The sequence below is a fragment of the Chamaea fasciata genome, unplaced genomic scaffold (assembly GCF_029207755.1).
Source record: "Chamaea fasciata isolate MVZ Bird 193981 ecotype frontalis unplaced genomic scaffold, bChaFas1.0.hap1 SCAF_3, whole genome shotgun sequence".
In the NCBI taxonomy this organism is placed as follows: Eukaryota; Metazoa; Chordata; class Aves; order Passeriformes; family Sylviidae; genus Chamaea; species Chamaea fasciata.
In genome coordinates, this window is record NW_027094088.1 from 27,287,028 (window position 1) to 27,309,646 (window position 22,619).

General features: G+C 40.3%; 1 protein-coding gene across 1 annotated transcript in view; it reads left to right on the forward strand.

Annotated features, from left to right (window-relative positions):
* Positions 1-22,619, forward strand: part of GLP1R (glucagon like peptide 1 receptor) — a gene marked incomplete at its 5' end in the record, with an annotated part of 83,254 nt that overhangs the window by 19,659 nt on the left and 40,976 nt on the right. Inside the window, 2 exon segments of the mRNA XM_066180275.1 lie at positions 7,657-7,753; positions 8,988-9,098. Of these exon segments, the coding sequence (XP_066036372.1) occupies positions 7,657-7,753; positions 8,988-9,098 (208 nt within the window).

Sequence of the window (22,619 nt, forward strand, 5' to 3'; positions counted from 1 at the left end):
CAAGGCCAGGTTAGATTGAGCTCTCAGCATCCTGATCTATGTGAAAGATGTTCCTGCACAGCAGAGATATTAGAACTAGATGATCTTTAAATGTCTTTCAATCCAAATCATTCTATGATTGTGTTAATGTGCAGTTTTTAATGAAATGCTGTGTTGCTCTTCCAGTAGTCTAGGCTGAATTTTGTTTCTAAATCTGTGAGTGTACATCTGAAGTTCTGCTCTCATTTTCATCTTTGTCGCTTCTGCTCCTCTTGCAGTGTTTCTTGAACTCTGCCTTTGCTCATTCCATGATGTTTCTAGAGCTATACCTTGTGTAGCTGTGTAAAAATACATGTGGAACTATTACGTTTTGCTTACTCTGTTGTAGGACTGCATCAATAAAAGTCCTTTGCTACAGAGCACTTCAGAAAGCTTGTCTAAATTTGCAACGCACAGTAAAATCTCATTGTATGATAATGTAATTCTCATGAGTGCCGTGTGCTGTCTCCCACTAAAATTGTTGGATTGCTTTCTTCTCTCCAAGAGTTTGTGAGTCATAGCTGCTTTTGAATTTTGCATTTTTCTTCTGTCCCTCTGCCTAGTTGCTCAATAGTTTTCTTCTGGCATTTTTGAGTGGCTCATGGAATACATCCTTGACAGGAACACTTACCAGAATGGATGAAAGACATTGGAATGAAAATAATATTTTCTGGTAACAGCAGCTGCCAATCTAAGTGTGTACCTGCCTCAACAATGAGCATATGGATTCATGGGTCCTACAGTCACCAAAGACAAAAATCTTTCCAGCCTTGTGAAGTTCTTCATGGGATGAGAGAACTCTGCAAGTAACTGTTCTTGTCCCACATCTGTCCATCACTGGAGACAGGAACTTTAGAAACTTGAACCCTATAAGCACAGGTTTGCAGCACATTTTCAGACTATCTAACTTGACCTATGGGAGTTTGATTTTATTTATTTAATTCTCTAGAAGGTGATGCTAAATTTTGTAGCATTCTGAAATGTTAGGTTTTACTTTATTCCTTTTATTTTGAAACTGTATACTATGCAAGTTGATTTAGGTCTTCAAAAGTTTGTTTTGACATCTATGCCTCTGAATGCCAAATACTTTGTCTTGATCCAGAAAACTACAGGGCCAAGAGATATTTTTCTCATTGAAATGCACCTTGTCAAAGCAGATTTTTAAGGATTGGGAAAACTGGTTATTTTCAAAGCACAAATGAAAGATCCCAGGACAGACCTGGAGTGTTTGGTCCTGGAATAGAAACCATAGTGGTTAGGGCTGAACTCTTCTGCCTGTCCAGACAGTTCATGTATTTGGAATGATTTTTGGAACAATCAGTCAGCTGAACTGGGAGCTCCCTGTGCAGAAGTACCAAGAAATAGGGGCGTGCCTTAAATCAGTTTTGGTTTTGTTCTTTAAAAATGCCTTATCTAAGGGTCTGTGCAGAAGCATTCTGCATTTCTAGACCTTTAGGAGATGCCTGTGCGTATTCTTTTTTCCTTAATCTAGTAAGAACAGGTCTTAATAATGGAAGGTGTGGGAGAGGGGAATGGGGTTTTGGTGATAAGTGCCTTTATAGTTGCTGTTGTAGGCTGCTGTGGGATTGAGCCCAGGTGTGTAAAAGAGAAAAGAAAAAGGCAGGAAGGCCAGGATGAGGTACTGTGTGGTGCAGTGGTCATTTTCAGATGAGTGAGAGAGGAATGCTGAGATTCAACCACAGATTAAAACAAATAAAAAGAACAACAGCAACTAACACCACCGAAGGAAAAAGAAATCTGGGCTGAGCAGCTCTGAGGAGGCAGACAGAGCAATGTCTTTTCTGTGTGTTGATCATATATAAGTGTCAGATGAGAGCTTCCTCTTGCAGCTTTGAGTTCAAAAGCTTGATGTCATGAAACTTGAAGTCAGTGACAGAAGGCTTTCCATGCTTGGACAGATGAAGCACTGTTCTCAAGAATTGCCTTTATCAAAGTCCTGAGACATTTTGTTTTTCTTGAAGGACTTATAAGCTGCTGCAGCCTAAGGGCAAGAACAGCTGGCAGGTGTCACCAGGGAGTTTCTCCCTGAATTCAGTAGCTCCTTTTGAGGGAAATAATCTTTTGCTTTTCACTAGCAGGGAGGATGCTGAAAGGTTTCTTTTTCTGGCGTTCCTGAGCTTCTGAAATAATTGGTTCATTAGTAACTAAGGAACAGAAGCATTTACAGGAAAAGCTCCTAGAAGCTGGCTTCCCTCTGAAAGATAAGTTGTTTTGATCCTGTTTGTTTTTTGTGATGGGTGAGGAATTTGTACAGAGTGATCCAACCACTGACGAAATAGCTTGTAAAATATGAGCTGGGAAGCATAATTAATATTATATCATCTGATCAGTCAAGCAGCCCTACGGAAGGAACTGAGAGTAATGACTTTATCTCAGAGGGTCACTTAGTGTTGCATAATGTCAAACGACTACATTAAACTTGATACTGGGAAACATAATGTGGGAAGAGAATGTGATAAATACAGAAATTTGGGGAATGTCAGTCCTGAAGTATGGTCTAATTTATGATCTAAGTAAAAGGGTACTTTTAATGATACTTATTTTGAACTATCTGTAGTAGAGACATCATTTTTTGATCTACCTTCTCTTCCTTTGGCATAGCTTCAGTTCTTAAAGGAGAGTAACTGGACTGTGAGATGTTGCACATAATGGATTTAGATTAACTTATGACACAGAAGTTGAACCAGGTAGTTACAAAATTGGGTTGAATATCATCTCTTTGAGAGAGTGAGGGTTGAGCAATAAAGCCTTCTCTCACACTAACACACTGCCGGAATGTCTTTGGGTCTTCAAGAAACATTGTACTTGAAGGACTGATCCTCAACAGGATTGTTTTATCATGGGGTGAACAGTCAGTCAAAGGACTCTGTGAATACCAAGTTCAGGACAGTACATTTCAGTGAAGCTTTGGATCTGTCTCTCGTGGGATCCTTCTGGGCAAAATGTCCAGCACACAACTGGATAAACAGATCATGCAATGGGTGAGCAACTGGTTCATGGGTCGGGCACAAAGGGTTACAGGGAATGGGCTGACATTTGACTGGGGCCCTGGCACTAGTGGGATTCTGCAGGGCTCTATCTTAGGTCCCATGCTCTTCAACATCTTCAAAAACAACTTGGACACAGGACTGGAAGGGATACCAAGGAAGTCTGCTGACAGTACAAAACTGTGAAGAGCTGTTGACTCGCTTGCAGTCAGAGAGGCCCTGCAGAGAGACCTCGACAAGTCAGAAGGCTGGGCAATCATCAACCATATGTAGTTCAGCAAGGGAAAGTGCTGGATTCTGCACCTGGAATGGGGCAACCCTGGGTGTAAGGACAGAGTGGGGAATGAGATGCAGGAAAGCAGTGGCACAGAAAGGAACCTGGGGGTCCTGTTTGATAGCAAGTTGAACATGAGTCAGCAATGCCCTGGCAGACAGGAGGGCCAAGCACGTCCTGGGGTGCATCAAGCACAGCATCACCAGCCTGGCAAGGATGGGGATTGTCCTTCTCTGCTCTGGTGTATTGATGTATAAACCTATACATTATGTTACCTAAGTGATGATTTAATAAGATCTGTATTATACCAGAAAGAATGCTACAAGTCAGAACAAGCATAAGGCTTGTAATGCGTCATCTTCACGTGTCTTGGACTTAGTTGCTGTGCTGATCCTGAGCAGAATAGCCTTGAAATAATGTGTTCCATTGGGCTTTTCAAAAAGTAACTCGCTAGTGCCCTTCTGAGCTAAAAGGCAGTAACTATAATCTGAATCCTCCTCTCATGAGGGCAATATGCCAGCATTACTATCCAAGGGAAGAATACCAAGACTGTGCCAAACTGTTTTGCAGTGCTAGGTTCCTCGTTGTTTGCTTGTGAAGATTAAGATTAGCAATTTGGAGGTCCCAGTGGTTGTAACATTACACATGAGCCTTTAGCAGCAAGGCAAACCTTGCTTGTTATCCTGAAATATTAAAAACATGTAAAAGTTGTAGCATAAGTGGTCCTGTTTAAAAATAGACAAGCAAAGATGAAAGAACTACCAATGGGAGGAGGAATTTCTCATTCTCTTGCATGTGAGACCTTATATGTGGTGGTGGGAGAAGAGAGAAGACAATCTCAGGGGTCACCAGTTGCCTTTGAAGGTCTGAGAACTCTCCTTTCCACTTTAATTCCATTTCATGGTATGTTTTGTGTGGAGGCTTTATACCCTCAGGTTTCACTGTATTAGAATATTGCAATTTTGATCACCTTGGATCTGTGTGGATGCTCTTTTTTGTTTCAGCAGGTATAGTTTTAAAGATGTTGAAAAGTGATTAAAATGCTTACTGTTAACAGCAGGGCCTATGAAGACAAATGATGGCTAGAGAAGGGGCTTTTCTGTGTAGGTGTTAAGGATTTGTAAGGAATTCTGGCTTCAGACTGTTAAATATGCTAATTTAGAGTGTGCTCACTAGAGGTTATTAATTGTATACATACACTGAGAGGCTCCCAGTCTCTGTCCTCTTGACTGTCCTAATTTTTCTTCATTTGTTTCATGATCCTTAGGCTGCGCTGTCACTCACCTCCTTCATGTCTTTCATCCATTCATGCCTTTTGACTTCTCCACCTTAACCAGTCAGCTGTGTTTCCATCTTCTCCTCTGCTATCCTTCCGTGATATATTTTCACCACAGCTAAACTACTGCGATTTCTCCACCCGTGGCTGAATATAACAGGAAAAGAAAACTCTGCGTAAACACAAAACTACATGCTTTCATCAGTGAAAACAGTTCTGAGTTTAATAAAGCTAGATATTTTCCATTTACTCCAAATTTTACATACTGACCCAGGACACTTGGCCTTGTATATTTCATTTAGTGCTTTGTTGCAGAAGGATTTAAAAAGCTTCTCAAGAAAATACAGTATCTTGCATTTGGATAACTACTCACATGGTAGATCTGTGGCACTGTGTAACTTCTGATTCTTGTTTGTGTGGGCTGTAACCTCTGAGAAATAGAAAGTAGTGTGTCTTAAAATCAAGTTGAAGTCAATTTGTCTGATAATAAAACACAGTATTTAGCTGAATCACAGTGAACTATTGCATAGAGGGAATGAATAATGTAGTCTTAGAATTTAATTTATTGTCTTATTGCAACAAACTATAGGTAACAGAAAACTGTCTACGAAATAGGTCATCTCCACAGAAAGGCATGTCTAATTATTTCACTCTTATAGTTTGCTAATCTCCTTCTTAGAGCTGTATTTTCACATTGTGAAAAACTGATATAGGTAGAATGGTTTCACTTTTTCATTAAATTATGGGATAGAGGCTTTTTTTAAGCTGTAGTTAGAGCTGGTTGTTCCTGCATTCATGAAGGCAGTAGATTTAGAAAAATTACTTTAAGGTTTCCTGGCTCCAAAAGAGCTACTTTTCTTAGTATAAGCAGGTTTAGGATATCGTCAGGATATTTTAAAAGGTAGTATCTTGTTTCCAAATGAAACTCTGTGTGTTTTAATTCATCTGTGTGTTTAAATGACTTTAAAAGCTGTTTGGATTAACTTGATGTAGTCATTAACATGCTTGATCAATAGTTACTTTTTGGGAAGATGTATGATGTTTAGTAACTTCTGAAATTATACTGAATTATAATTTAAGAATTCATCCTGAAAAAATGTTCTTTTTAATTCCTTTATTAGAGTATTAACCTGCTGATGAGAGGATAGTGAAACAGTCTTGTGTAACTTCAGTTAACCACCCTTGTAAAATGAAGACCTTTAAATGATTCTCTGATTCTAGAAGATGTATAACTGAAAAGTCACTTTGTAAAGATGTCTTGAGAGAAACTTAAGTTTGAAAACTGATTTTCTCCCTGTATTCAGGTCATCTATCATTGCTCAGCCTACATGGATATGTAAATGGCATTTTAGTTACTGATTATCTGTTTCTCTACACACACCTGTAGCTCTCATTTAGGTGATGTTTTCTTTCCCCTTCAGGTATGTTGTACGTAGATCACCATGCTACAGGTTTGTTTTTCCATTCAGTAGAATCCATTTGTTTTACAATAGACAGACTTTGCAGCATTTATTGGCATAGATAAGGTGATTTAAATCAGGCAAACAAGGTCAGAGTTTCCAAGATCCACAGACTTGTGCTTGTTTTGACTTAAGGGGGAGATGGCTAAATTCTTCTAAAATTACGGCCGTGAGACCCTAGCTGCAAGTTAAGTTATAGGTATTCTTGAAACACAACACAGGTATTTACTAAATGTTGTACTTTTTATCACATGTGCAAGACCATATTTGTAATTAAATGTAGTGGGTTAATCCAGACAGAAGCATTATGTATCTGATGCTTGGTTTATTTCTTTTCAAATGGGTTTTTAATTGGAAGGATATAAAAGAAGAGGACTTGAGAGGTCTTTTCTGCTCTTTTATTCCAAGGTGATTGCACTGGTGTCTAAATTTTAGTAATATTGCTGTAGTGGACAGAATTCAATTTGACTTTCCTGAAATACAATTGAGTTTTAAAATTACTTCTTTATTTAAAAATAATTTTTCCCATGCTCTTGTTTTATTCTCACCATCTGGAAAAGGTTTAGAAGCACAAGTGGAAAATAAGAATTACCACTTGAAGCTGGGAGGGTAAAGCTGCAAGGATTATTTACCCTCATGCTTCAGTAAATTAACTGATTGACATCTTGGATTAAATGAACTTCCTTCCACTCAGGAGTATTAGTGTGTTGTACCATTAAGTCCATGCTGCTGATTGTATGTCTGAGACATCCATGGGGCTTTCTCTGGAAAATCAAGGCTGAGTTACCTGTGTCATTGATCACTTGCAGCCTCCTAATCCAGATATTTAAACTTGGTTTATACAAGTACAAAGAGGGAAGAGAAGGAGGAGAGAATGGAAGTGGGTAAAGCTGGATCTTTGTGACTCAGGTAGGACATCTGCTAGGGTTGAGTGAGCAGCCAGCCCTGAGTTAGCTGCTCATTCTAATAACAGCTGACTTCCTTTGTCCTCAGATCAAGTTTGTACATACTTTTTTTTCCCTTGCCCACTCACTGCTTGGGGTAGCTGATGGTGGAACCTGCAGTCTGTCGAAATGTGCAAAAAAAGGAGGCTCCACATCTTTCTGCAGTTGCAGGGAAATATCAGGATGCAGGGAAAAGCTGTTCATCAAAGAAAAAAAAAAAAAGGCTGGAAAAGCTTTCATCCACATTTTGGAAGAATGCTTGGGGAATATCCACTGAATATGGTGAATTAACTTGTTTTCATTTATGGGAAAGCAGAAATACTGCTGTTGGAAAGAAAACCTCTACTAATAAAGGACTTACTGCTGTCCCTGTCTTTTCATGACATAATAAATCACACAACTGGGGCATGTTCAGGAGAGCAAGGTTAGCTAACTGTGGGTTTCAGTGAGGACACAGGATAATTTGTGGGATTTTTGTTTCTTCGTGGTGCAAATAGAAGGAGATTTTTTTTTTAGGCAAATTAGGCAAATACATAGCATCATCTTGTACCCTTTGTGATAAGCAGTGCTGTTCTGGCTTTTTGTAGTCATTTTCACACTCACCTACTCATTCTTGTGTGAAAAACCCTGCGGTTTAAAACACTGCCATGTCTGAGATTTGTGATTTCTCTTTCAGAGTTCAGATGGGTCCCTCTCTGAGGTTGTGCAGAAATGGAAGGAGTATCAGCTCCAGTGCCAGAAATTCTTGTATGAAACACCCCCTATTGTGGCAGGTAAGCTGATTTGGTAGGGCTGGGATGTGTTAATTTTTAAAATGCATGATAACAGTAGCAAGGGAGTGATTATGAACTTGAAAATACTTCTTTCTGGTCCATTGCTTCTTTATCCCATTTGGTCCTGCCTGCTCTCTGTGGGACTCTTCTCTCTGCTGGGGGAAGTGTTTTATGGAGCAATTTCATTGTAAAGATGTTTGTCCTTAGGCCCAGAGTGTTATGCAGTGGCAAGTGGTAGCTGTCCCATATCAAACAGCCACTAATGTAATAGACTTGAAACTTCTTCAGGGGTCAAGGCATTAGGAAATCTGGGGCCATGCTGTTCACATTGAACTTGGAGTTTGTGGATTGTAAAGTTGGTATAAATTATTTTGAGCCTTGTAAAATGCTGAAATGGCTTTGGTAAAAAAGGCAAGTGACTCAAGGAGAATGTAGCTTGTCTTAGTGTTTGAGCTGCTGTAATGTGCTGAGAGCATCTGTGATAAGCCAGCATCATGGTGTTTAGAGGACAAGTGGTGACTTGTTAATAATGCTCACAACTGGACACGGTGCAGCCCCTCCTCTGCTTCAGTGCTTTTGTGACACACTGAAGATGTGTCTATAAAGTTGTGCCTCTGAAGAATTATTTCAAAACTGTTAATGTTCAATGTCTTAACTATATTATTATGTCAGAGTGAGAGCAGTAGCTGATGACAATGGCAGGGTTGCATTCATTTCCCTCTGCTGCATTATTCTGTTGAGCAGTTGAGTGCTGCCCTCAAAGCATGACAGTTTAATGATTCTGAAGTATTCTCATGTTGATTAAGCTGTAATGCAAAGTTACGGTTCTGTGCAGGTATTTCACTGGTGGACCTATATATTAAGGTAGACTTTCCAACTGCATAAACTTGAACCATTCTGAGGAATTATTATCTTTTAGTGTTCGTAGCAAAAATGATTTTAAATTAAACTATGACAAGTAAGGGTGTAAAAAAAGATAAATTAATACTAATCCATTACCTTCTTGTCTATTGATTCAGTGTAAGACCCTAACCTGTTTCTTAGTTCCTCCCTGAAACAGTTTCCTATGTGAGGATAAACTCACTCCTTTGGATAAATAAATGTCATATAATTCCACATCAGAGCTTAAATGTATGTGTCTGTATTTCCTTTTATATTCTGCTCTCTGACTTTTCCTTCTTGCTGTCTTAGTATAAGGCAGTGGCATGAACCTCCCTTCTCTCTCTCTCTGCAGAAGGCAAGTTCTGCAACAGAACATTTGATGATTATGCCTGCTGGCCGGATGGACTGCCTGGCACCTATGTGAATGTCAGCTGCCCCTGGTATCTTCCCTGGGCTAATGCAGGTAAGAGCCTTTCCTTATGAGCATAGCTTTAAACCAATCCTGTTTTCTTTGCCCAGTCTTAGCAAGGACAAGATTGGCTTAAATTTCTGTGAGTGCAGTCAGTTCTCTGTAACATAAAAGTAGGGATGGATATTATGATACATTCTTTATCTCTGTTTAGCAGGAGATGAAAATGAGAGAAGAGACTTCTTAAAGGTTGCATTTGGATATTTCTTGCTCTCATCTGGTTTTGCTGCTTGGATAGTGGTGACTTAATAACTTAGCTCTGCATGCTTGCTGAAGGCTATCTAACAATGATAATGGCTTAGTTGGAAAACTGAGATAAAAGTAACAAAGGTAACTGGTACATCATCCTGTAGAAGATACAGAAAGAAAAGTCTAACATGGAAGTGTTTTCTGCTGCTTCCTGAGATAAACTTATTTCTCAGAACACATTCTCAGCTTCATCTGAGATGAAGGCATTTTCAGTGGTTGCAGACTTCTTCTGTCAAGGACTGAATGCCACCTTTAGATTTTACACCCTGATGTCCATGTATACTTGTAGACAAGCTGTATTAGATCACTTTGTCTGGCATCCTGTCTTTCAAACCAGTGACTTGTACAGCTTGTTCTTTGTGAAGATCTTTCTATGCTTGAAAGTCTAATTGAAACAGTTTATTAGCCAGCTACGGTAGTGTGGAGAATTGGCTTTGGCCTCTGTTAAAGGACAGAGGATATTAGTTAATGAGGATATATAATTCTGATTGATGGGTGCAAATTGTATGGTGTAAGTATGGAGAACATGTTGTGTTGGTACAGAGGGATATCAGGAATGACAGAGAAAAGGGATGGGATAATCAGAGGTTACTTAAAGGTATTGCATAGTGTGGAACCTGGACATAATACAAATAGCATGAAATAAAGGGTGGAGATGATACTGGGTCTGGCTGAGGTTATTTTCTTCACAACAGCCCATGCTCAGCATCAAAGCACTCACTCCAAGCCCTGTCTGAGGCCAGTGAGCCTGTGGGTCTGTGTGAGGTTGGGAGGTGACATAATTGGGACAGCTGATCTGACTAAAGGGATATTCCTGTTCTATGATGTAGTTGGCAGTGAAGCTCAGGGAAAGGGGGAAGTGGGAGAAGTGAGTAGAGGCATTCATGATGGTGTTTGTCTTCCCATGTGATGGTTATACGTACTGAGGCCCTGCTTTCCGAAAAGTGGCTGGATGTCTGCCTGCTAATGAGAGGCAGTGAATAAATCCCTTATTTTGCTTTACTTGCATGTGCAGCTTTTGCTCTACTCATTAAACTGTCATTATCTTGAAGGGTTGGTGGGGTGTGTGTGTGTAAATTCTCACACTTAAATCAAAATGTCACCACAACACTGACAAAGGTTAAAAATTTACACACACAACACTACTACACCCCTTGGCCCTTCACCACTTTACAACCACAAAGGATTCCCTGTAGTTGTTACCCTCTGTGGCAACATCCAGTCCCAGTTTTTGCCATTACTTCTCCTGGTTACTTATTTATCTCGACCGACAAGATCTTAGTTTTTTTTTCCCCATCCTGTTGTAGAGGGAAAGCAGCTGGGGCTATGTTTGGCAGCCTGCCAGTCAGTTTACTTCATCCACCATAGAAGCCCAGGCTTCTATGGGCTGTGAAGAAGGGTCTGCCCTGGTGCCTGCAGCATTTCCTCACCTCACCTCCATCTTCTCTGACCTTAGTGCTCTGCACAGGGCTGTTTCTCACACTTCTTTTCTCATCCTTCACTGTCAGGCAGTGTTTGGTTCTTTCTTGCATATGTTTTGCCTGAGGTGCTGTGGTCTAGTTGATAAGGTGGTGTTAGGTCATAGGTTGGACTGGATGATCTCAAATGTTGTTTTGAACCTAGCTGATTCTGTGATCTTGGCTGAGGTGCTCAGCTGTGCCCTGCAGTGGATCTTTGGAACCAGTTGTATCCAGCATGGGACAGCTCTGGCCTGTCCTTGCAGAGGACACCCTTGGTTACCTCTTCAGCCTTGCCTGTTTTCCTACATGACTTCAGAAGTTAAAATACTGTTTGCTAATCCTCCTCAGGTTATTAAAGATGTTTTGCTTTTGGAATGAATAAACAAGCTTTTTCAGATGTATGAAACTGATATTTACCTGATATTTAACATAAAATGATTGGATATTGCAGAATTTTTTCCAATAATGCTTTTCTGTCTGGATACCTAAAACTCTTCACAGACTTTAACTTCTTTCCTCTAAACCTGTTTACTTTCAGTCTTTAAGACCCTGGACTTACAACTGCTCTTGAAACCACTACTGGAAAAAGCCATAGTTTAATGCAATACTGCAGGTTAATAAATTACTTGAATGCGCAATATCTTTCATACTTTTGGAAATAAGTTTTTTATGAAATTAATTATCCTGAAAATGGTGTTTCAGTGAGAAGAAGAGCAGCATTCTGTAAACTCCTTGCTAGGGAGAATTGCAAAATACTTCAGAAAAATCATTAAACCTTTGGATGTGTTCCCTTGTTGAGCAAATTGTGCATATACCTCAACCTCTGTTTTATCAACAAGGAATAAGAATGGAACATGGAGGCCTTTCACTGTCCAATATAAAACAAGAAGTTTGTGTCAGTGCCAGGTATGCAATTTAGGAGCCTGAATTACCATGACCTGATAGTATTCTGTGACATCTTGAGGAGTCATGTTCAAAGTAAATGCTAATGAGCTGCTGTGATGAAGAGGTAATGTCTTTGTAATACAAGATCTAGAGCAATAGAACATTGAACACCCTGTGATTTAGAGTGGTCAATAAAGCATGTTTATTACTTGTTCTTGCTTAGCCCCCTACTTGGAACTTGAAATGGAAGTCCTGCAGTGCTAGAACCTATTTCATCACTTACTGGAAATGGAGAGGAGGAAAAGATGAGGCATTGTTTGGGAAGTACCTTCAAAACATGTTCAGGGAAGGTGGTCATCATGTACAAAGTGCTTCAGCCAAGCATACTCAAATACTTAAGACCGCTGCTCCTTTGACTAGGAGTCAGGTTTTCAAGTTTGTAGAAAGCTTGCTGGGGCATACCCCCAGAAATCCTCTGGGAACTGAATTGAAACCAAATGTTGCTTATGATGGGGTACTGAAATGGAGGAAGTTACTGAATGAATTGAGTTTGAGTCTCTTCATGACTTAACCACTTCTGTATAAAAATGTAGACGAGATGAAAGCAAGGAAGGGTGATCCAGGAAGCATACACTGGTCTTTAAAGGATAGCATTGGGAAAGCCATAGCCCGCCCAGAATCTTGTCAAGTGAGATGAAGAACAACAAAAAGGGCTTCTAAGTAGATATGAGAAAAAAATTTGGATCTGCTGCTGAGTGCGGCAGGAGAATCTTTGGCAAAGGATTATTCACTGCCTTCATCATGGCCTTTACTGGTGAAATGCACCTTCAGCAATCTGAGGCCACTGTGATCAGTGGTAAAGTTGGAAGCAATGATGACTTACTCTAACTGGGTGAAGATCAGTGTGGGATACTTTCATGTGGTATACCCAAGTCCACAGCAGTTGGTAGGATGTACTGACAAGTGCTGAACGAGCTGGTTAACACTGCTGTGAGGTTGCTTTTGAGTGTCTTTGAAAGGTCATGGCAATTGAGGGAGATTCCTGCAATTGTCACCGCTATCTTCAAGAAGTGCAAGGAGACAAATCTGGTGAATTACAGATGATTTGCCTTCCGTCAGTCCCCAGGCAAGTAACTGAACAAGTAATCCTGGGAATTGTTTCCAAGCTCTTAAAGGGCAAGAAGGTGATTAGGAGTAGTTGGTATGGGTTTATGAAGGTGAAATCATGCATGATAAACCTGATAAGAGGACTAGCCTGGTGGCTAAGGGAGGAGCAATGGAGGGGTTCATCTTGACTTCAGTACTAAAGACTTTTGACACAGGTTCCCGTAACACCCTCCGTGACAAACTGATGAAGTGTGGATTAGACAAAAGGCTGAAAAAATGGACTGACAGAAATCCTGTGAGGTTCTGGCCCTGGGGAGAAGTAGCTGTGTGTGTCAGTGCTGACTGTCTGGAAAGCAACTTTGCAGAAAAGGCCTTGGAGGTACTGGTGGACACCAAGCTCAGCATGAGCAGCATTGTGCCCATGAGGCAAAGGACACTGATGGCTTCCTGGATTGTATCAGGAAAGCATTCGTGGCAGCTCAAAATGATGATCCTTCCCCTCTACTCTGGGGGTTGACACATCTGGAGTGCTTTGTCCAGTTCTGGGCCCCCCAGCATGAGAGACATGAACTTACTTCAGCAGGTCCAGCAAATGACTGAGGAGTGGGAGTGTCTCTCTTATGAGGTGAGACTGAGAAAGCTGGTGTTCTTCAGCCTGGAGAAGGCCTCAGGGGAGATCTTACCAATGTGTACACTCATGTATTGAAATACAGGAAATTTCCTTAAAATGTGGTTATTTTATGGTGAAGTTGGGCAGATACCTAGCACAGGTGACCCAGAGAGGTTTTGGAGTCTCTGCCCTTGAAGGTGATCATAGCCTGACTAGATATGAACCTAAGCAACTTGCCCTAGTTCCTTGCTGTATTAATAAATATCCAGTCTGAATCCAATGTTGACTGTTTTGTGATTCTCTGCTTCTGTTAATTTCTTTTTTACAAAATAAGTCTTGGTAAACAATTTTTGTCAGGTGTTACAGATTTCTGTTGGTGTCAGCCAGAAGATGAGATGGGGAGAATTTGCATGGTAAATGTTTGGAAAGCTGGAGCGTTCCTTGGGGAATTACACATTTTGCAAACTGTGACAGCTTTATATAGCTATTATTAAAAAGCTTCAATAGCTTTTGCTGTTTGTGTACCACTCTTAATCCTAGTGGCTGTCAGTCTTTGAGCCTGCCCTTCTGCAAATCTCAACAGCAGATGTGGCCCAGCAGGTTGCCTAGCAGAGTGGCAAGCTGAAAATGGTATAAAGAACTTTTTTATGTGCTCAGCAGGTGTGTGCTGTGTCACTAGTCCAACTGCACATGTCAGTCAGTTCTTGTCCCTGTGTGATGCCACAGAGCTGCTCACTGAGGTGTGATATTCTTCTTGCTTGTTTGATGTGGCAGCTTGTGAATCCCTGTCTGCATTGTGGGCATGGTTCAGCAGTAGTGCTTTCTTCAGTTCTTTGGATTGCTCATTTATCTCAGGGTACAAGAGCAACTGTAGGGAGATGAGAATCTGTTCATTGAGAAACTTGAGAGTTAACCTGGTATTCAGTGCTGTGTGCCTATTCAGATTTGTGTGCATTCAGGGCCTTTTGCCAGACAAAGTCACGCATGATGGGCTTACAGGTCTTTGGTGCTAAGGAGTATGTGCATTTGCAAGATTTTTCCTTACAGGATCACTTCCCTTGTGATTGTAGCAATTATCTTCAACCATTTTTGAAAATGCTGCTTGCAAAGGCAGCCTATAGAGTACAGCAGAGACAATCAATACTGTCCCACTTGTGTCAGATCGCTTTAGAAATGCTGAGGCTGAGACTATTTTGTTGTGTTACCTAGCAGGTGTATCAGCATCCCTGAAAGAGTCACTATTGGCATGCTGCCTGCAAGGATGGACTCTGAGGGCTGGGGAGATGTTCATGACAATTGAATAGAAAAAAGGTCACAACATTAGACCAAGCTTATATGCTTAAAATCATGTATGCCTGTACTGCTACAGAGTTGAGGTGGTTTTTTTTTGTGATAGGCAAGTAAATTAAACTTGAATTTTTAAAGTATTTTTTTTTATTATAGGTTGCACTGAAATAGTGGGTATTTGTTTGTGGGTGCACTTTTGAGATGTGGTCTGAAGGTTGGGTTATTTTCTCTTTCTTCAGTGGCACTGCACTGCTGTCATTTTTTCATCTGTAGTTATGAAGCAAACTAGATTGGAAATTTCACCCAGTTGAGATGTGGGGATTTGTCTGCATTCTTCTGAGTGTCTTTTTTTTTTTTTTCCTTCTTTTATGTACATCAGTTTCCTGATTGGTGTGATTGCAGCTGTATTGGCACTCATCTGCTTTAAGTATATTGGTAATTTCATTATTTTCTTAAAAGAAAATTATTAAATGAGCATATTATGGGTATCAGTCTTCCACTAAAGCCAAAGTAGCTGAGGTTTAGAGTAGCCTCTGCTTCAATGCAGGTTAAATCATTGTCACTGAAATGAGAAGTAGGTGGCTGGTGTGTCTCATAGCACAGGGATTGGTATCCTAGCCAGTGAGGAGCCCAGACACTGCTGGGCTGCAGCTACATTGCAGGAGCTCATAAAGTTGTCTGTGTCCTTGAGAGCCATGTAAAATAGATCTGTGCGTATAGTGAGGGAGCTGCTTCTTGACAGCAAGAAGCAGGATCATTGGGGCAGATGGAACATGGAAGAAAATCTAATTTTGGTCAAACAAAATATTCTATTCTATTCAGGGCTCTGAAGGAAAATTCTTAAATTTTCTCTTTGGGAATACTTCTTAGTTTTCAAGTGTTACTTTGAAATGCTTTGAAAATAAGAAGTGAAATTTATGAACTGTCAAAACAAAGCACGTGCTTAACTTTTGCATGCCTTGCTTCCCTACCTTCCAAAAAAACCCCCAAACCAGAGCAATGCTTTTTTTTTTTTTTTGCCTGCTTATACATCTTTGAAAGAGCAAACTACAGAAGTTTCTCAAATGTGTGCAAGCTGTTTCACCCTAGCTCTGTTTGGCTTTTATTTGTTCTTATGCAACTCGCACTGAGGGCAGGTCTTTGTGGGGAGATGCTGAAGTAGCAGGAGGGAAGTTGTTAAATGAATTTGTTCTGCAAAGTCGCCAGTACAGATCTTGGCCCACTGCCAGAGCTTGTTGAAGACAAATTTTCTATACTTGTGGCTGACAGTGTTGAAGCTTTTGCTTCTGTATGTGAAGCCCACTCAGGTTATGAGAGCATTGAAGTTACAACAGGTAAACTTTGCTCACCTTGCTACCCACATTGTAGTTGGAGAGACAGAACAAGTTCTAGGGCCATAGTTGTCTCAAAGTCCAAGCAGTGCAGAAGCTCTGAGGGAAGCAGCAGGGGCTCCTTTAAGGGATGACGGGCACCTTGCCTCACTGTCACTGACTGTGTGCTTTTTCTTGTTACCTTCTCATAATTGAAGGCCTGCTGCCAGTAACACCATGTGGATTTGGAGACTGTGGAGCTGCACAATTCATCTTGCAATTATGCCTCCTCTGGGGTTCTGATATTTTATTGTTTAATAGCACTAAATCCTTTTTAATTGAAAAACCTTCCAGAGGTACCAGTTCCTGACAAGAGTTATGTGAACAGTAGCCACATCAGTTCCTCCTATATGCACTGGACCGCACCAAGGCTGGCTGTGGACTTGCATCAACACAGATGTGGCTCTTTCTCAGATCTCCACTCAAAATCTGGGATCTTTATATGCTTTTATTTCAGCTTAGTCTTTAGTTTTGAGGGGTCTGGCACCTGAACTAGTTTGATGCCAGTCTGCATCTGTGTTGGTGTCTTGCTATGGCACACTAGCGAATTTTGAAGCAACCCCTGATAGTGCTGCTTGCTGAGACTGATTTAGTTTGAGCAGCTTTGGTGTCTGTTTCTTTGGAGGAAACCAAACCAGAAGCTGTGCCCCAGGAGTGCACTGGATTCTTTTCAGTCCTGGAGGGAGGCATAAGACCTAAAAATTTGGCTGTACTACTATGAAATCTTCCAGAACAACCATACACGGGCCTTTGGAGGACTTCCACACTACCAAGATCTCATTAAATTGTAGTGTTTCTTGTACCAGGTAAAGGGCCAGATGGCTTGCGTGCCTTAATTAATGTTGTCCACGAGGCCTCAGTGCTTTGTGGCTCCCTATGCTCTCTAAATCTACCTTTCTCCTAGTTTGAAATAGTTTACTTTGTTTACCTAATAACTTCTGTTGTCATTCACCTTTGCTTGAATCACTTGTCTCCTATAATTCACTTTATTATCTGTATTATCCTCTCTTTACTATGTTATGTGTTGCAATGGTGACACATGCTCCTTTGTTCTCCCAGATCATCAGGTAAAGTACAGCCTGGGGACTCCTGGAAACAACATTGGTTTCCAGCCTGTGATGTGAGAGACCTGAAAGTCTCTCTGGTGGCAGACTAACCCAGCAGTCATACCTGATGACCTCTGATAGAAGCCTTGGGGCTGCCTCTGGCTACTGCAGATGGAGTTGGTCTGATTAAATTGTGGAGATATCTGGCACCACAGCTGTACTTCACAGAATAATTTTGCCCAATTGCAGAGATTATATGATCTGAGCTTCACATGGGGATGTGGAAATGCAGAGATCAGACTGGGCTGCTGCTCTGGAGTACTGTCAATTACAAGGATATATTCAGGTCTGATCTTTTTCATTTTCCCCAGCTGTAACCTGTGTTGCAGACCCTCTTCCAGCACTCCCCATTTTCTCTTTGGTGACAGAACTTCTTTTCCTAATGTGTCTTTAGATAGGGCTCTGCATGAGGCTGTGGGTGGAGGTGGGGTACCTCCCAAGTACCAGAGGTTAGCAGTTTGACCATGAGGATTTTATGCTTGTTCAAAGCAATTTCCCTAGGGTTATGAGATATAGACAAACATTATTGCGGTGCAGCAGAGATCATGAAAATTATCTGCACAGTCCCCACCCGGCATTAGTGTCTAAGTTAGTCCTGCCTGTTGCTTAAATCATGAATTAATACCTTCCTTCTTGTGTGGTGCCTTTCTTTTCCCAAGAGCTGTAATTGTACTTACACAATTACACAATTGTAACAGTGTCATGTACAGCAATATTGCAGATTCTATGCCCTGCTACACAAGCAGGAAAACCAAAAGTGTTGAAATGAATCCATCTGATCCCAAACTAAATCCATCTGTGATTGTTGTGCCCACCAAGGAGAAGGGCTGAGAAAGGAAGCAGAATCTTCTTGTTTGTCAAGGTGTTGCCACAAGTGCTTTGGGTCTGTGGCATGCTGTACCGTGACCCAGGTGAGAATCACATGGAGACTTCTGCCTCAGCTGGATTTTGTCATTGCTGCTGGAGTGCCTGGACCATTGGAAAAGCTTCTGCAGCTATTTTTTTCTTAAATGTGATTTAGTATCCCCCTCAGCCCCTTGCTATCAAACATGGTCGTTCAGGGCTGGTGTTCAAGCATCTGTTCTCCTGAGGTGTCTGCTGTGCTGCAGGATTAAATCCAATGTCCTGGTCCTCTTCCCATTCCCTGAGTTGCCTGTGTTTGCACACTGTTCAAACTCAGAGGGGGAGGGAGTTTGGGGACAGAGTGTCATAGTGCCAGCAAGAAGCAAAAACATAAAAAAGGTGTTTGATTTTGTTTTTGAAACCTCCTAGGGATAGCAGTGCTGCAGCAGTGATGCTCTAATGTTGCCTGTGCAAAGCAGACCAAAAGAAACAATGTTGCTGTCTAGAGGGCTCTGTGGAAAACCCTACAGCTGAGGGTGCAGGCATTTGTATGAGAGTTTTCCTTCAGACAGTTTTTGAAGTTATATGCATGGCAGGAACATTTAGTTCAAGGGACAGAGTTAAACCTTGTCTAGTTTCATCTCTCTCACTTTGTTTAATCATCCAGCTTTGCAATTTGAGACGGTCTTTTAAAACGAAGACAGCAGATGTCTTTGTGAGCATATAGTTAAAGTACCTGCTGGTCTGTTTGCATGCAAGAAAATAATTTTCACTTTAAGTATTGGATAGTCTGAAGATGATTAGACATTTATTAAATTTCTTCCCTTCTTTGCTTTAATAAAACCAAGCTTCCAGAAAGTTCTCCATAATGCTGAAAAGGGGTGTGACCTTTTTTCAGTGAAAAATCTTTCTTTGCATTTGCTAACCCATAAGCAATTCAAAATTTGTATTTCCTTGCACCAGAAGCTGTCTAAGCTAATTGGCAATTTCAGTTTGCTTAAAGTAATAATAATAAAAAAAAAAATCTTAGTCTTTCAAGTTCACCTCTGCCTCTGTTTGTCAGTCTCCATCTGGTAATATACCAGAGAACTCTCAAACATATGTTGCTAATCTCAAGGGTAGATATAGGGACTGTTGGCAGAAATAATTTTTAAAATCATTCCCAGATAGATGTTATTAATGTGCATTTATTTTGTGCCACATGGCAATGCCATTCTTAGTTTTCTCAGTTTTGCTTAAGCAAAAGAAACAGCTTTTTAAATAAACTACTACAGACTGAGGTACATAGAGCAGTGGTTTATGACCTTCCAGCTGGGCTGAGGTGTGACTTTCTGTACTGACAATGCAAAGTACTCTGCTGTGATTCCTCTCCTGCTGCAACTAAAATACATCGGATGTGTTATGGGACAGGAAACTGCATATGGCCAGATGTTGAAATGCACATGTGTGATGGAAGCATCAGGTATAGATCTGGTCACCTGCGACCTTCTAGGAAGAATTATGATTTTTGCACTGCTGGACATGCCTGCTTGTAGGCTATCAGCTGGCTGTGTCTGTGGGAGTTGGAGCAGTTGGCAGGGCTGTATGTTTTCCAGAAATTTTTTAGTTATAACTGTATAATGTTTTTGTTTAAAGTAATTCCTTGAAATGCACTGTCAAGGATGTCAAGGCACACCTCAGAAAAGACGTAGCTGAACTTCATTTTGTGAGTGCTTGCTCCAAATGTTAACTGTTAGAATTCCCATACATCACTTTAATTTTTCTTTGAATAAGAATAAAGTTTTTCTGGGCAATGTTTGTGAGAGAACTTGGGTACATGACTTGTTTGATGGCAGAAATAATGCTGGGTGGTGCCTGGTCAGACTCATATGACTTTCTGGTTCTAATTTACTTTTTGACAATTGGAATGAGCAGAAATGAATTAGGCAAGATAAGGATCAAGTGCTCATCATCATATTTCCTCTGGAGGCAAAAAATTGACTTATGCAAAAACTGCCTGGTAATGGTCCTGGAGCTTAATGAAGCAGGGCACCAACAATTCCTTTAAACAGAATGAAAGCATGGGTAAAACGTGGAAAACATTGTGTTGGTGTGACTGATGAATGACAGTGGGCCTCTCTAAGTTTCTTTAAATGTGAGGTATCACTGGCAGTGAATATTCAAGGGAAGGGGTTGCTCCTTGGCAGGAAAAGGAAAGTTTAAGTCAAAGGGATTTTATGTCCGTCAAATATCTCTCAAGCAATGAAAATTGAATGCAAATGAAAATGGAATTGAGAACTTGGGGAAAATTACCCATATAAGGGTGTAAGAGATCCTAATTTTTAGATAAGGGATAGGTCCCAGATCTGTGTTGGAGGGTAAGAATCATTGAGATTGATGTAAAGATTGACTTTGTAAAGGAAAGGTAAATCCAGATGGACCGGCAACTTTAGTGGCCTCCAGTCACTATTGAAAGAAAGGATGGTGGTTTCCATAATAAAATTGCTTGGTCCTTTTTTTTCCCCCATTATTTATAAAAGTTTGTATTTAGTATCTTACAGATTTGTAGGACTTGGCATGATAAGATTCAGCAAATTAGAACTCTGTTTTAAGGGCTGATGTTTTCCAAGAACGTTTTGTCAAAATCTTATTCTATATTTCATCATGTGGAAGAGAAAGAGGAGTGTGGCTCCTGTGATGTTGGTGATATCTCTTGCTGCTTGTGGGGATGAATTCCTTACATCTGGTTGTTTGTACCTACAGTCTCCAGAGGCCATATCAGTGTGGAGTAGTGTTCCTTTCTCCTGAAATGTGTGTGACTGTTGAGGCCAGGTGTGCTTTTGGTGCATGGGCTGAGCAGGGCTTCTTGTGACCACCTTGGCTGCAGTAGGTCCAGATCTGAGAACAGATGTTCTTCAGTGATTTTGCCACTCTTCACTGCTTGGAGGAGCTTGGAGTGTGATGAGGAAGGCTGAGGAATAGACTGGTGAGAAAGGAGATGTGAGAGGCTGGAGCTGGGTTGCAGTTTTAATTACAGTGGTTCTGGAAAATGGCAACCCCAAGTAGGAGCTGAGAGAGAAATAGGAAAGTGTGGAGGGAAAGGGGGCAACAGTGTGAAGGTGGAACAGTGACACAGAACTAAATATTGCAGCAATAGGAACGGTTGAAGGAATGAACCTGGAGAACCAAGGAAAGGAATGCAGTTAGGGGGAGAGAAGAATGGTGTGTCTTCAGTCTTTAAAATGGGTGAGGTGCTTTGTTTTATTTGTTCTACTTTGAAGTATCCCCATTCTTTATTTTGTGTATAGTGGCTAATTCTTGAGGAGTTATAGTTAACTCTAAATGAAGTTTGATGGCTTGAGATAAATTTTATGATGTATTTTGCAGGTGTCTGCACTGAAAGTTTCCTATTGTTTAGGACTTTTTGGATAATCTTTAGGACTGTCTTGTGAGAGATGATAAATTTAGGATTATTTAATCAGTGGTTCTTTATACCATTGTTTTTGCGGATAACCAAGTACCACTAATTTCCAGGTTGCCAAAGACTGGCAGTTTGCTTGCAGCACCTGGAATTTGTTTTAGCCTCCATGGAGCTTTTTATTTTGCACAGAAGCTGCATCAACCAGACAGTGTTTATTTGCGTGTGTACATCCCTCTCCTGGCTGTGCATATTTAACATACTAGTTATCTGTTGTCTTTTCTCAAAGTTTTTTGTTTTTTGCTTGCTTTAGCTCGGCAAGCATTATGCTAATGATTTGTCTAGTTTTTTTCCTTTCCTTTTAGCTTATTCTGAGGTTTTTCTTGCTTATTTTTATAAGGCCTTGAAATATGGGCATAGTAAAATAGATCCCTTCCTCTGCCCTGGACAGACTTCAGTTGTATGGTTTTCAGCCTTTTAAGAGAACTTGTAACAGCAGTTTGGTTTTTTTTTTTCATAATTTTAATATCTTCTAATAGGATGGCTTCTATTAATTACATTAACTGATCCAATAACTTAAAAACAAAAAACCTCTTAACAGCATTTTTATAAGTTTATTTTACATTAAACTTTCAATCACATTTGTTGTTGTAATAAATGTATTCCAACACACTTTTATTTATTCTGAACAAAACTTTTAATGGTGCTTTTTTGGTATCTTACCAAATGTTGACAAAGCTGTACCATTATCATAAATACTTGTTTTTCATAAGCTGCCTTCTTTTATTGCATTAATTCACATATCTTTTATAGTTCATAAACACTCTTTATTAAACCTGATGCCCACATGCATGCGTGCACTTTTATGATTTTTTTTAAGTTTATTTCAAAAAGTTATGTTAGGTGTCAGTGTTGTCTAGCATAGTTAATGCAGCCTTTTCTTAATACAAGTTCCTCAAATTTAATGCTTAGAGGGTATAGCTCCTTTTAGGGTAATGCTCTGTTAAAAACAAAATTCTTTTCCAGAAAACTGTTTTAATTTTTGAGATACTAACTCATACCCAGTGATGTATAAATTTATGACTTAATGAATACTTTGTGATTTGGTGTACGGTCTTCTTTGCTTCCATAACCTTTATTGGCCACCATTATGCAAGAAGTTTTTAAAATGAAGCTATATTTTGTGTTTATATTCTTTTTC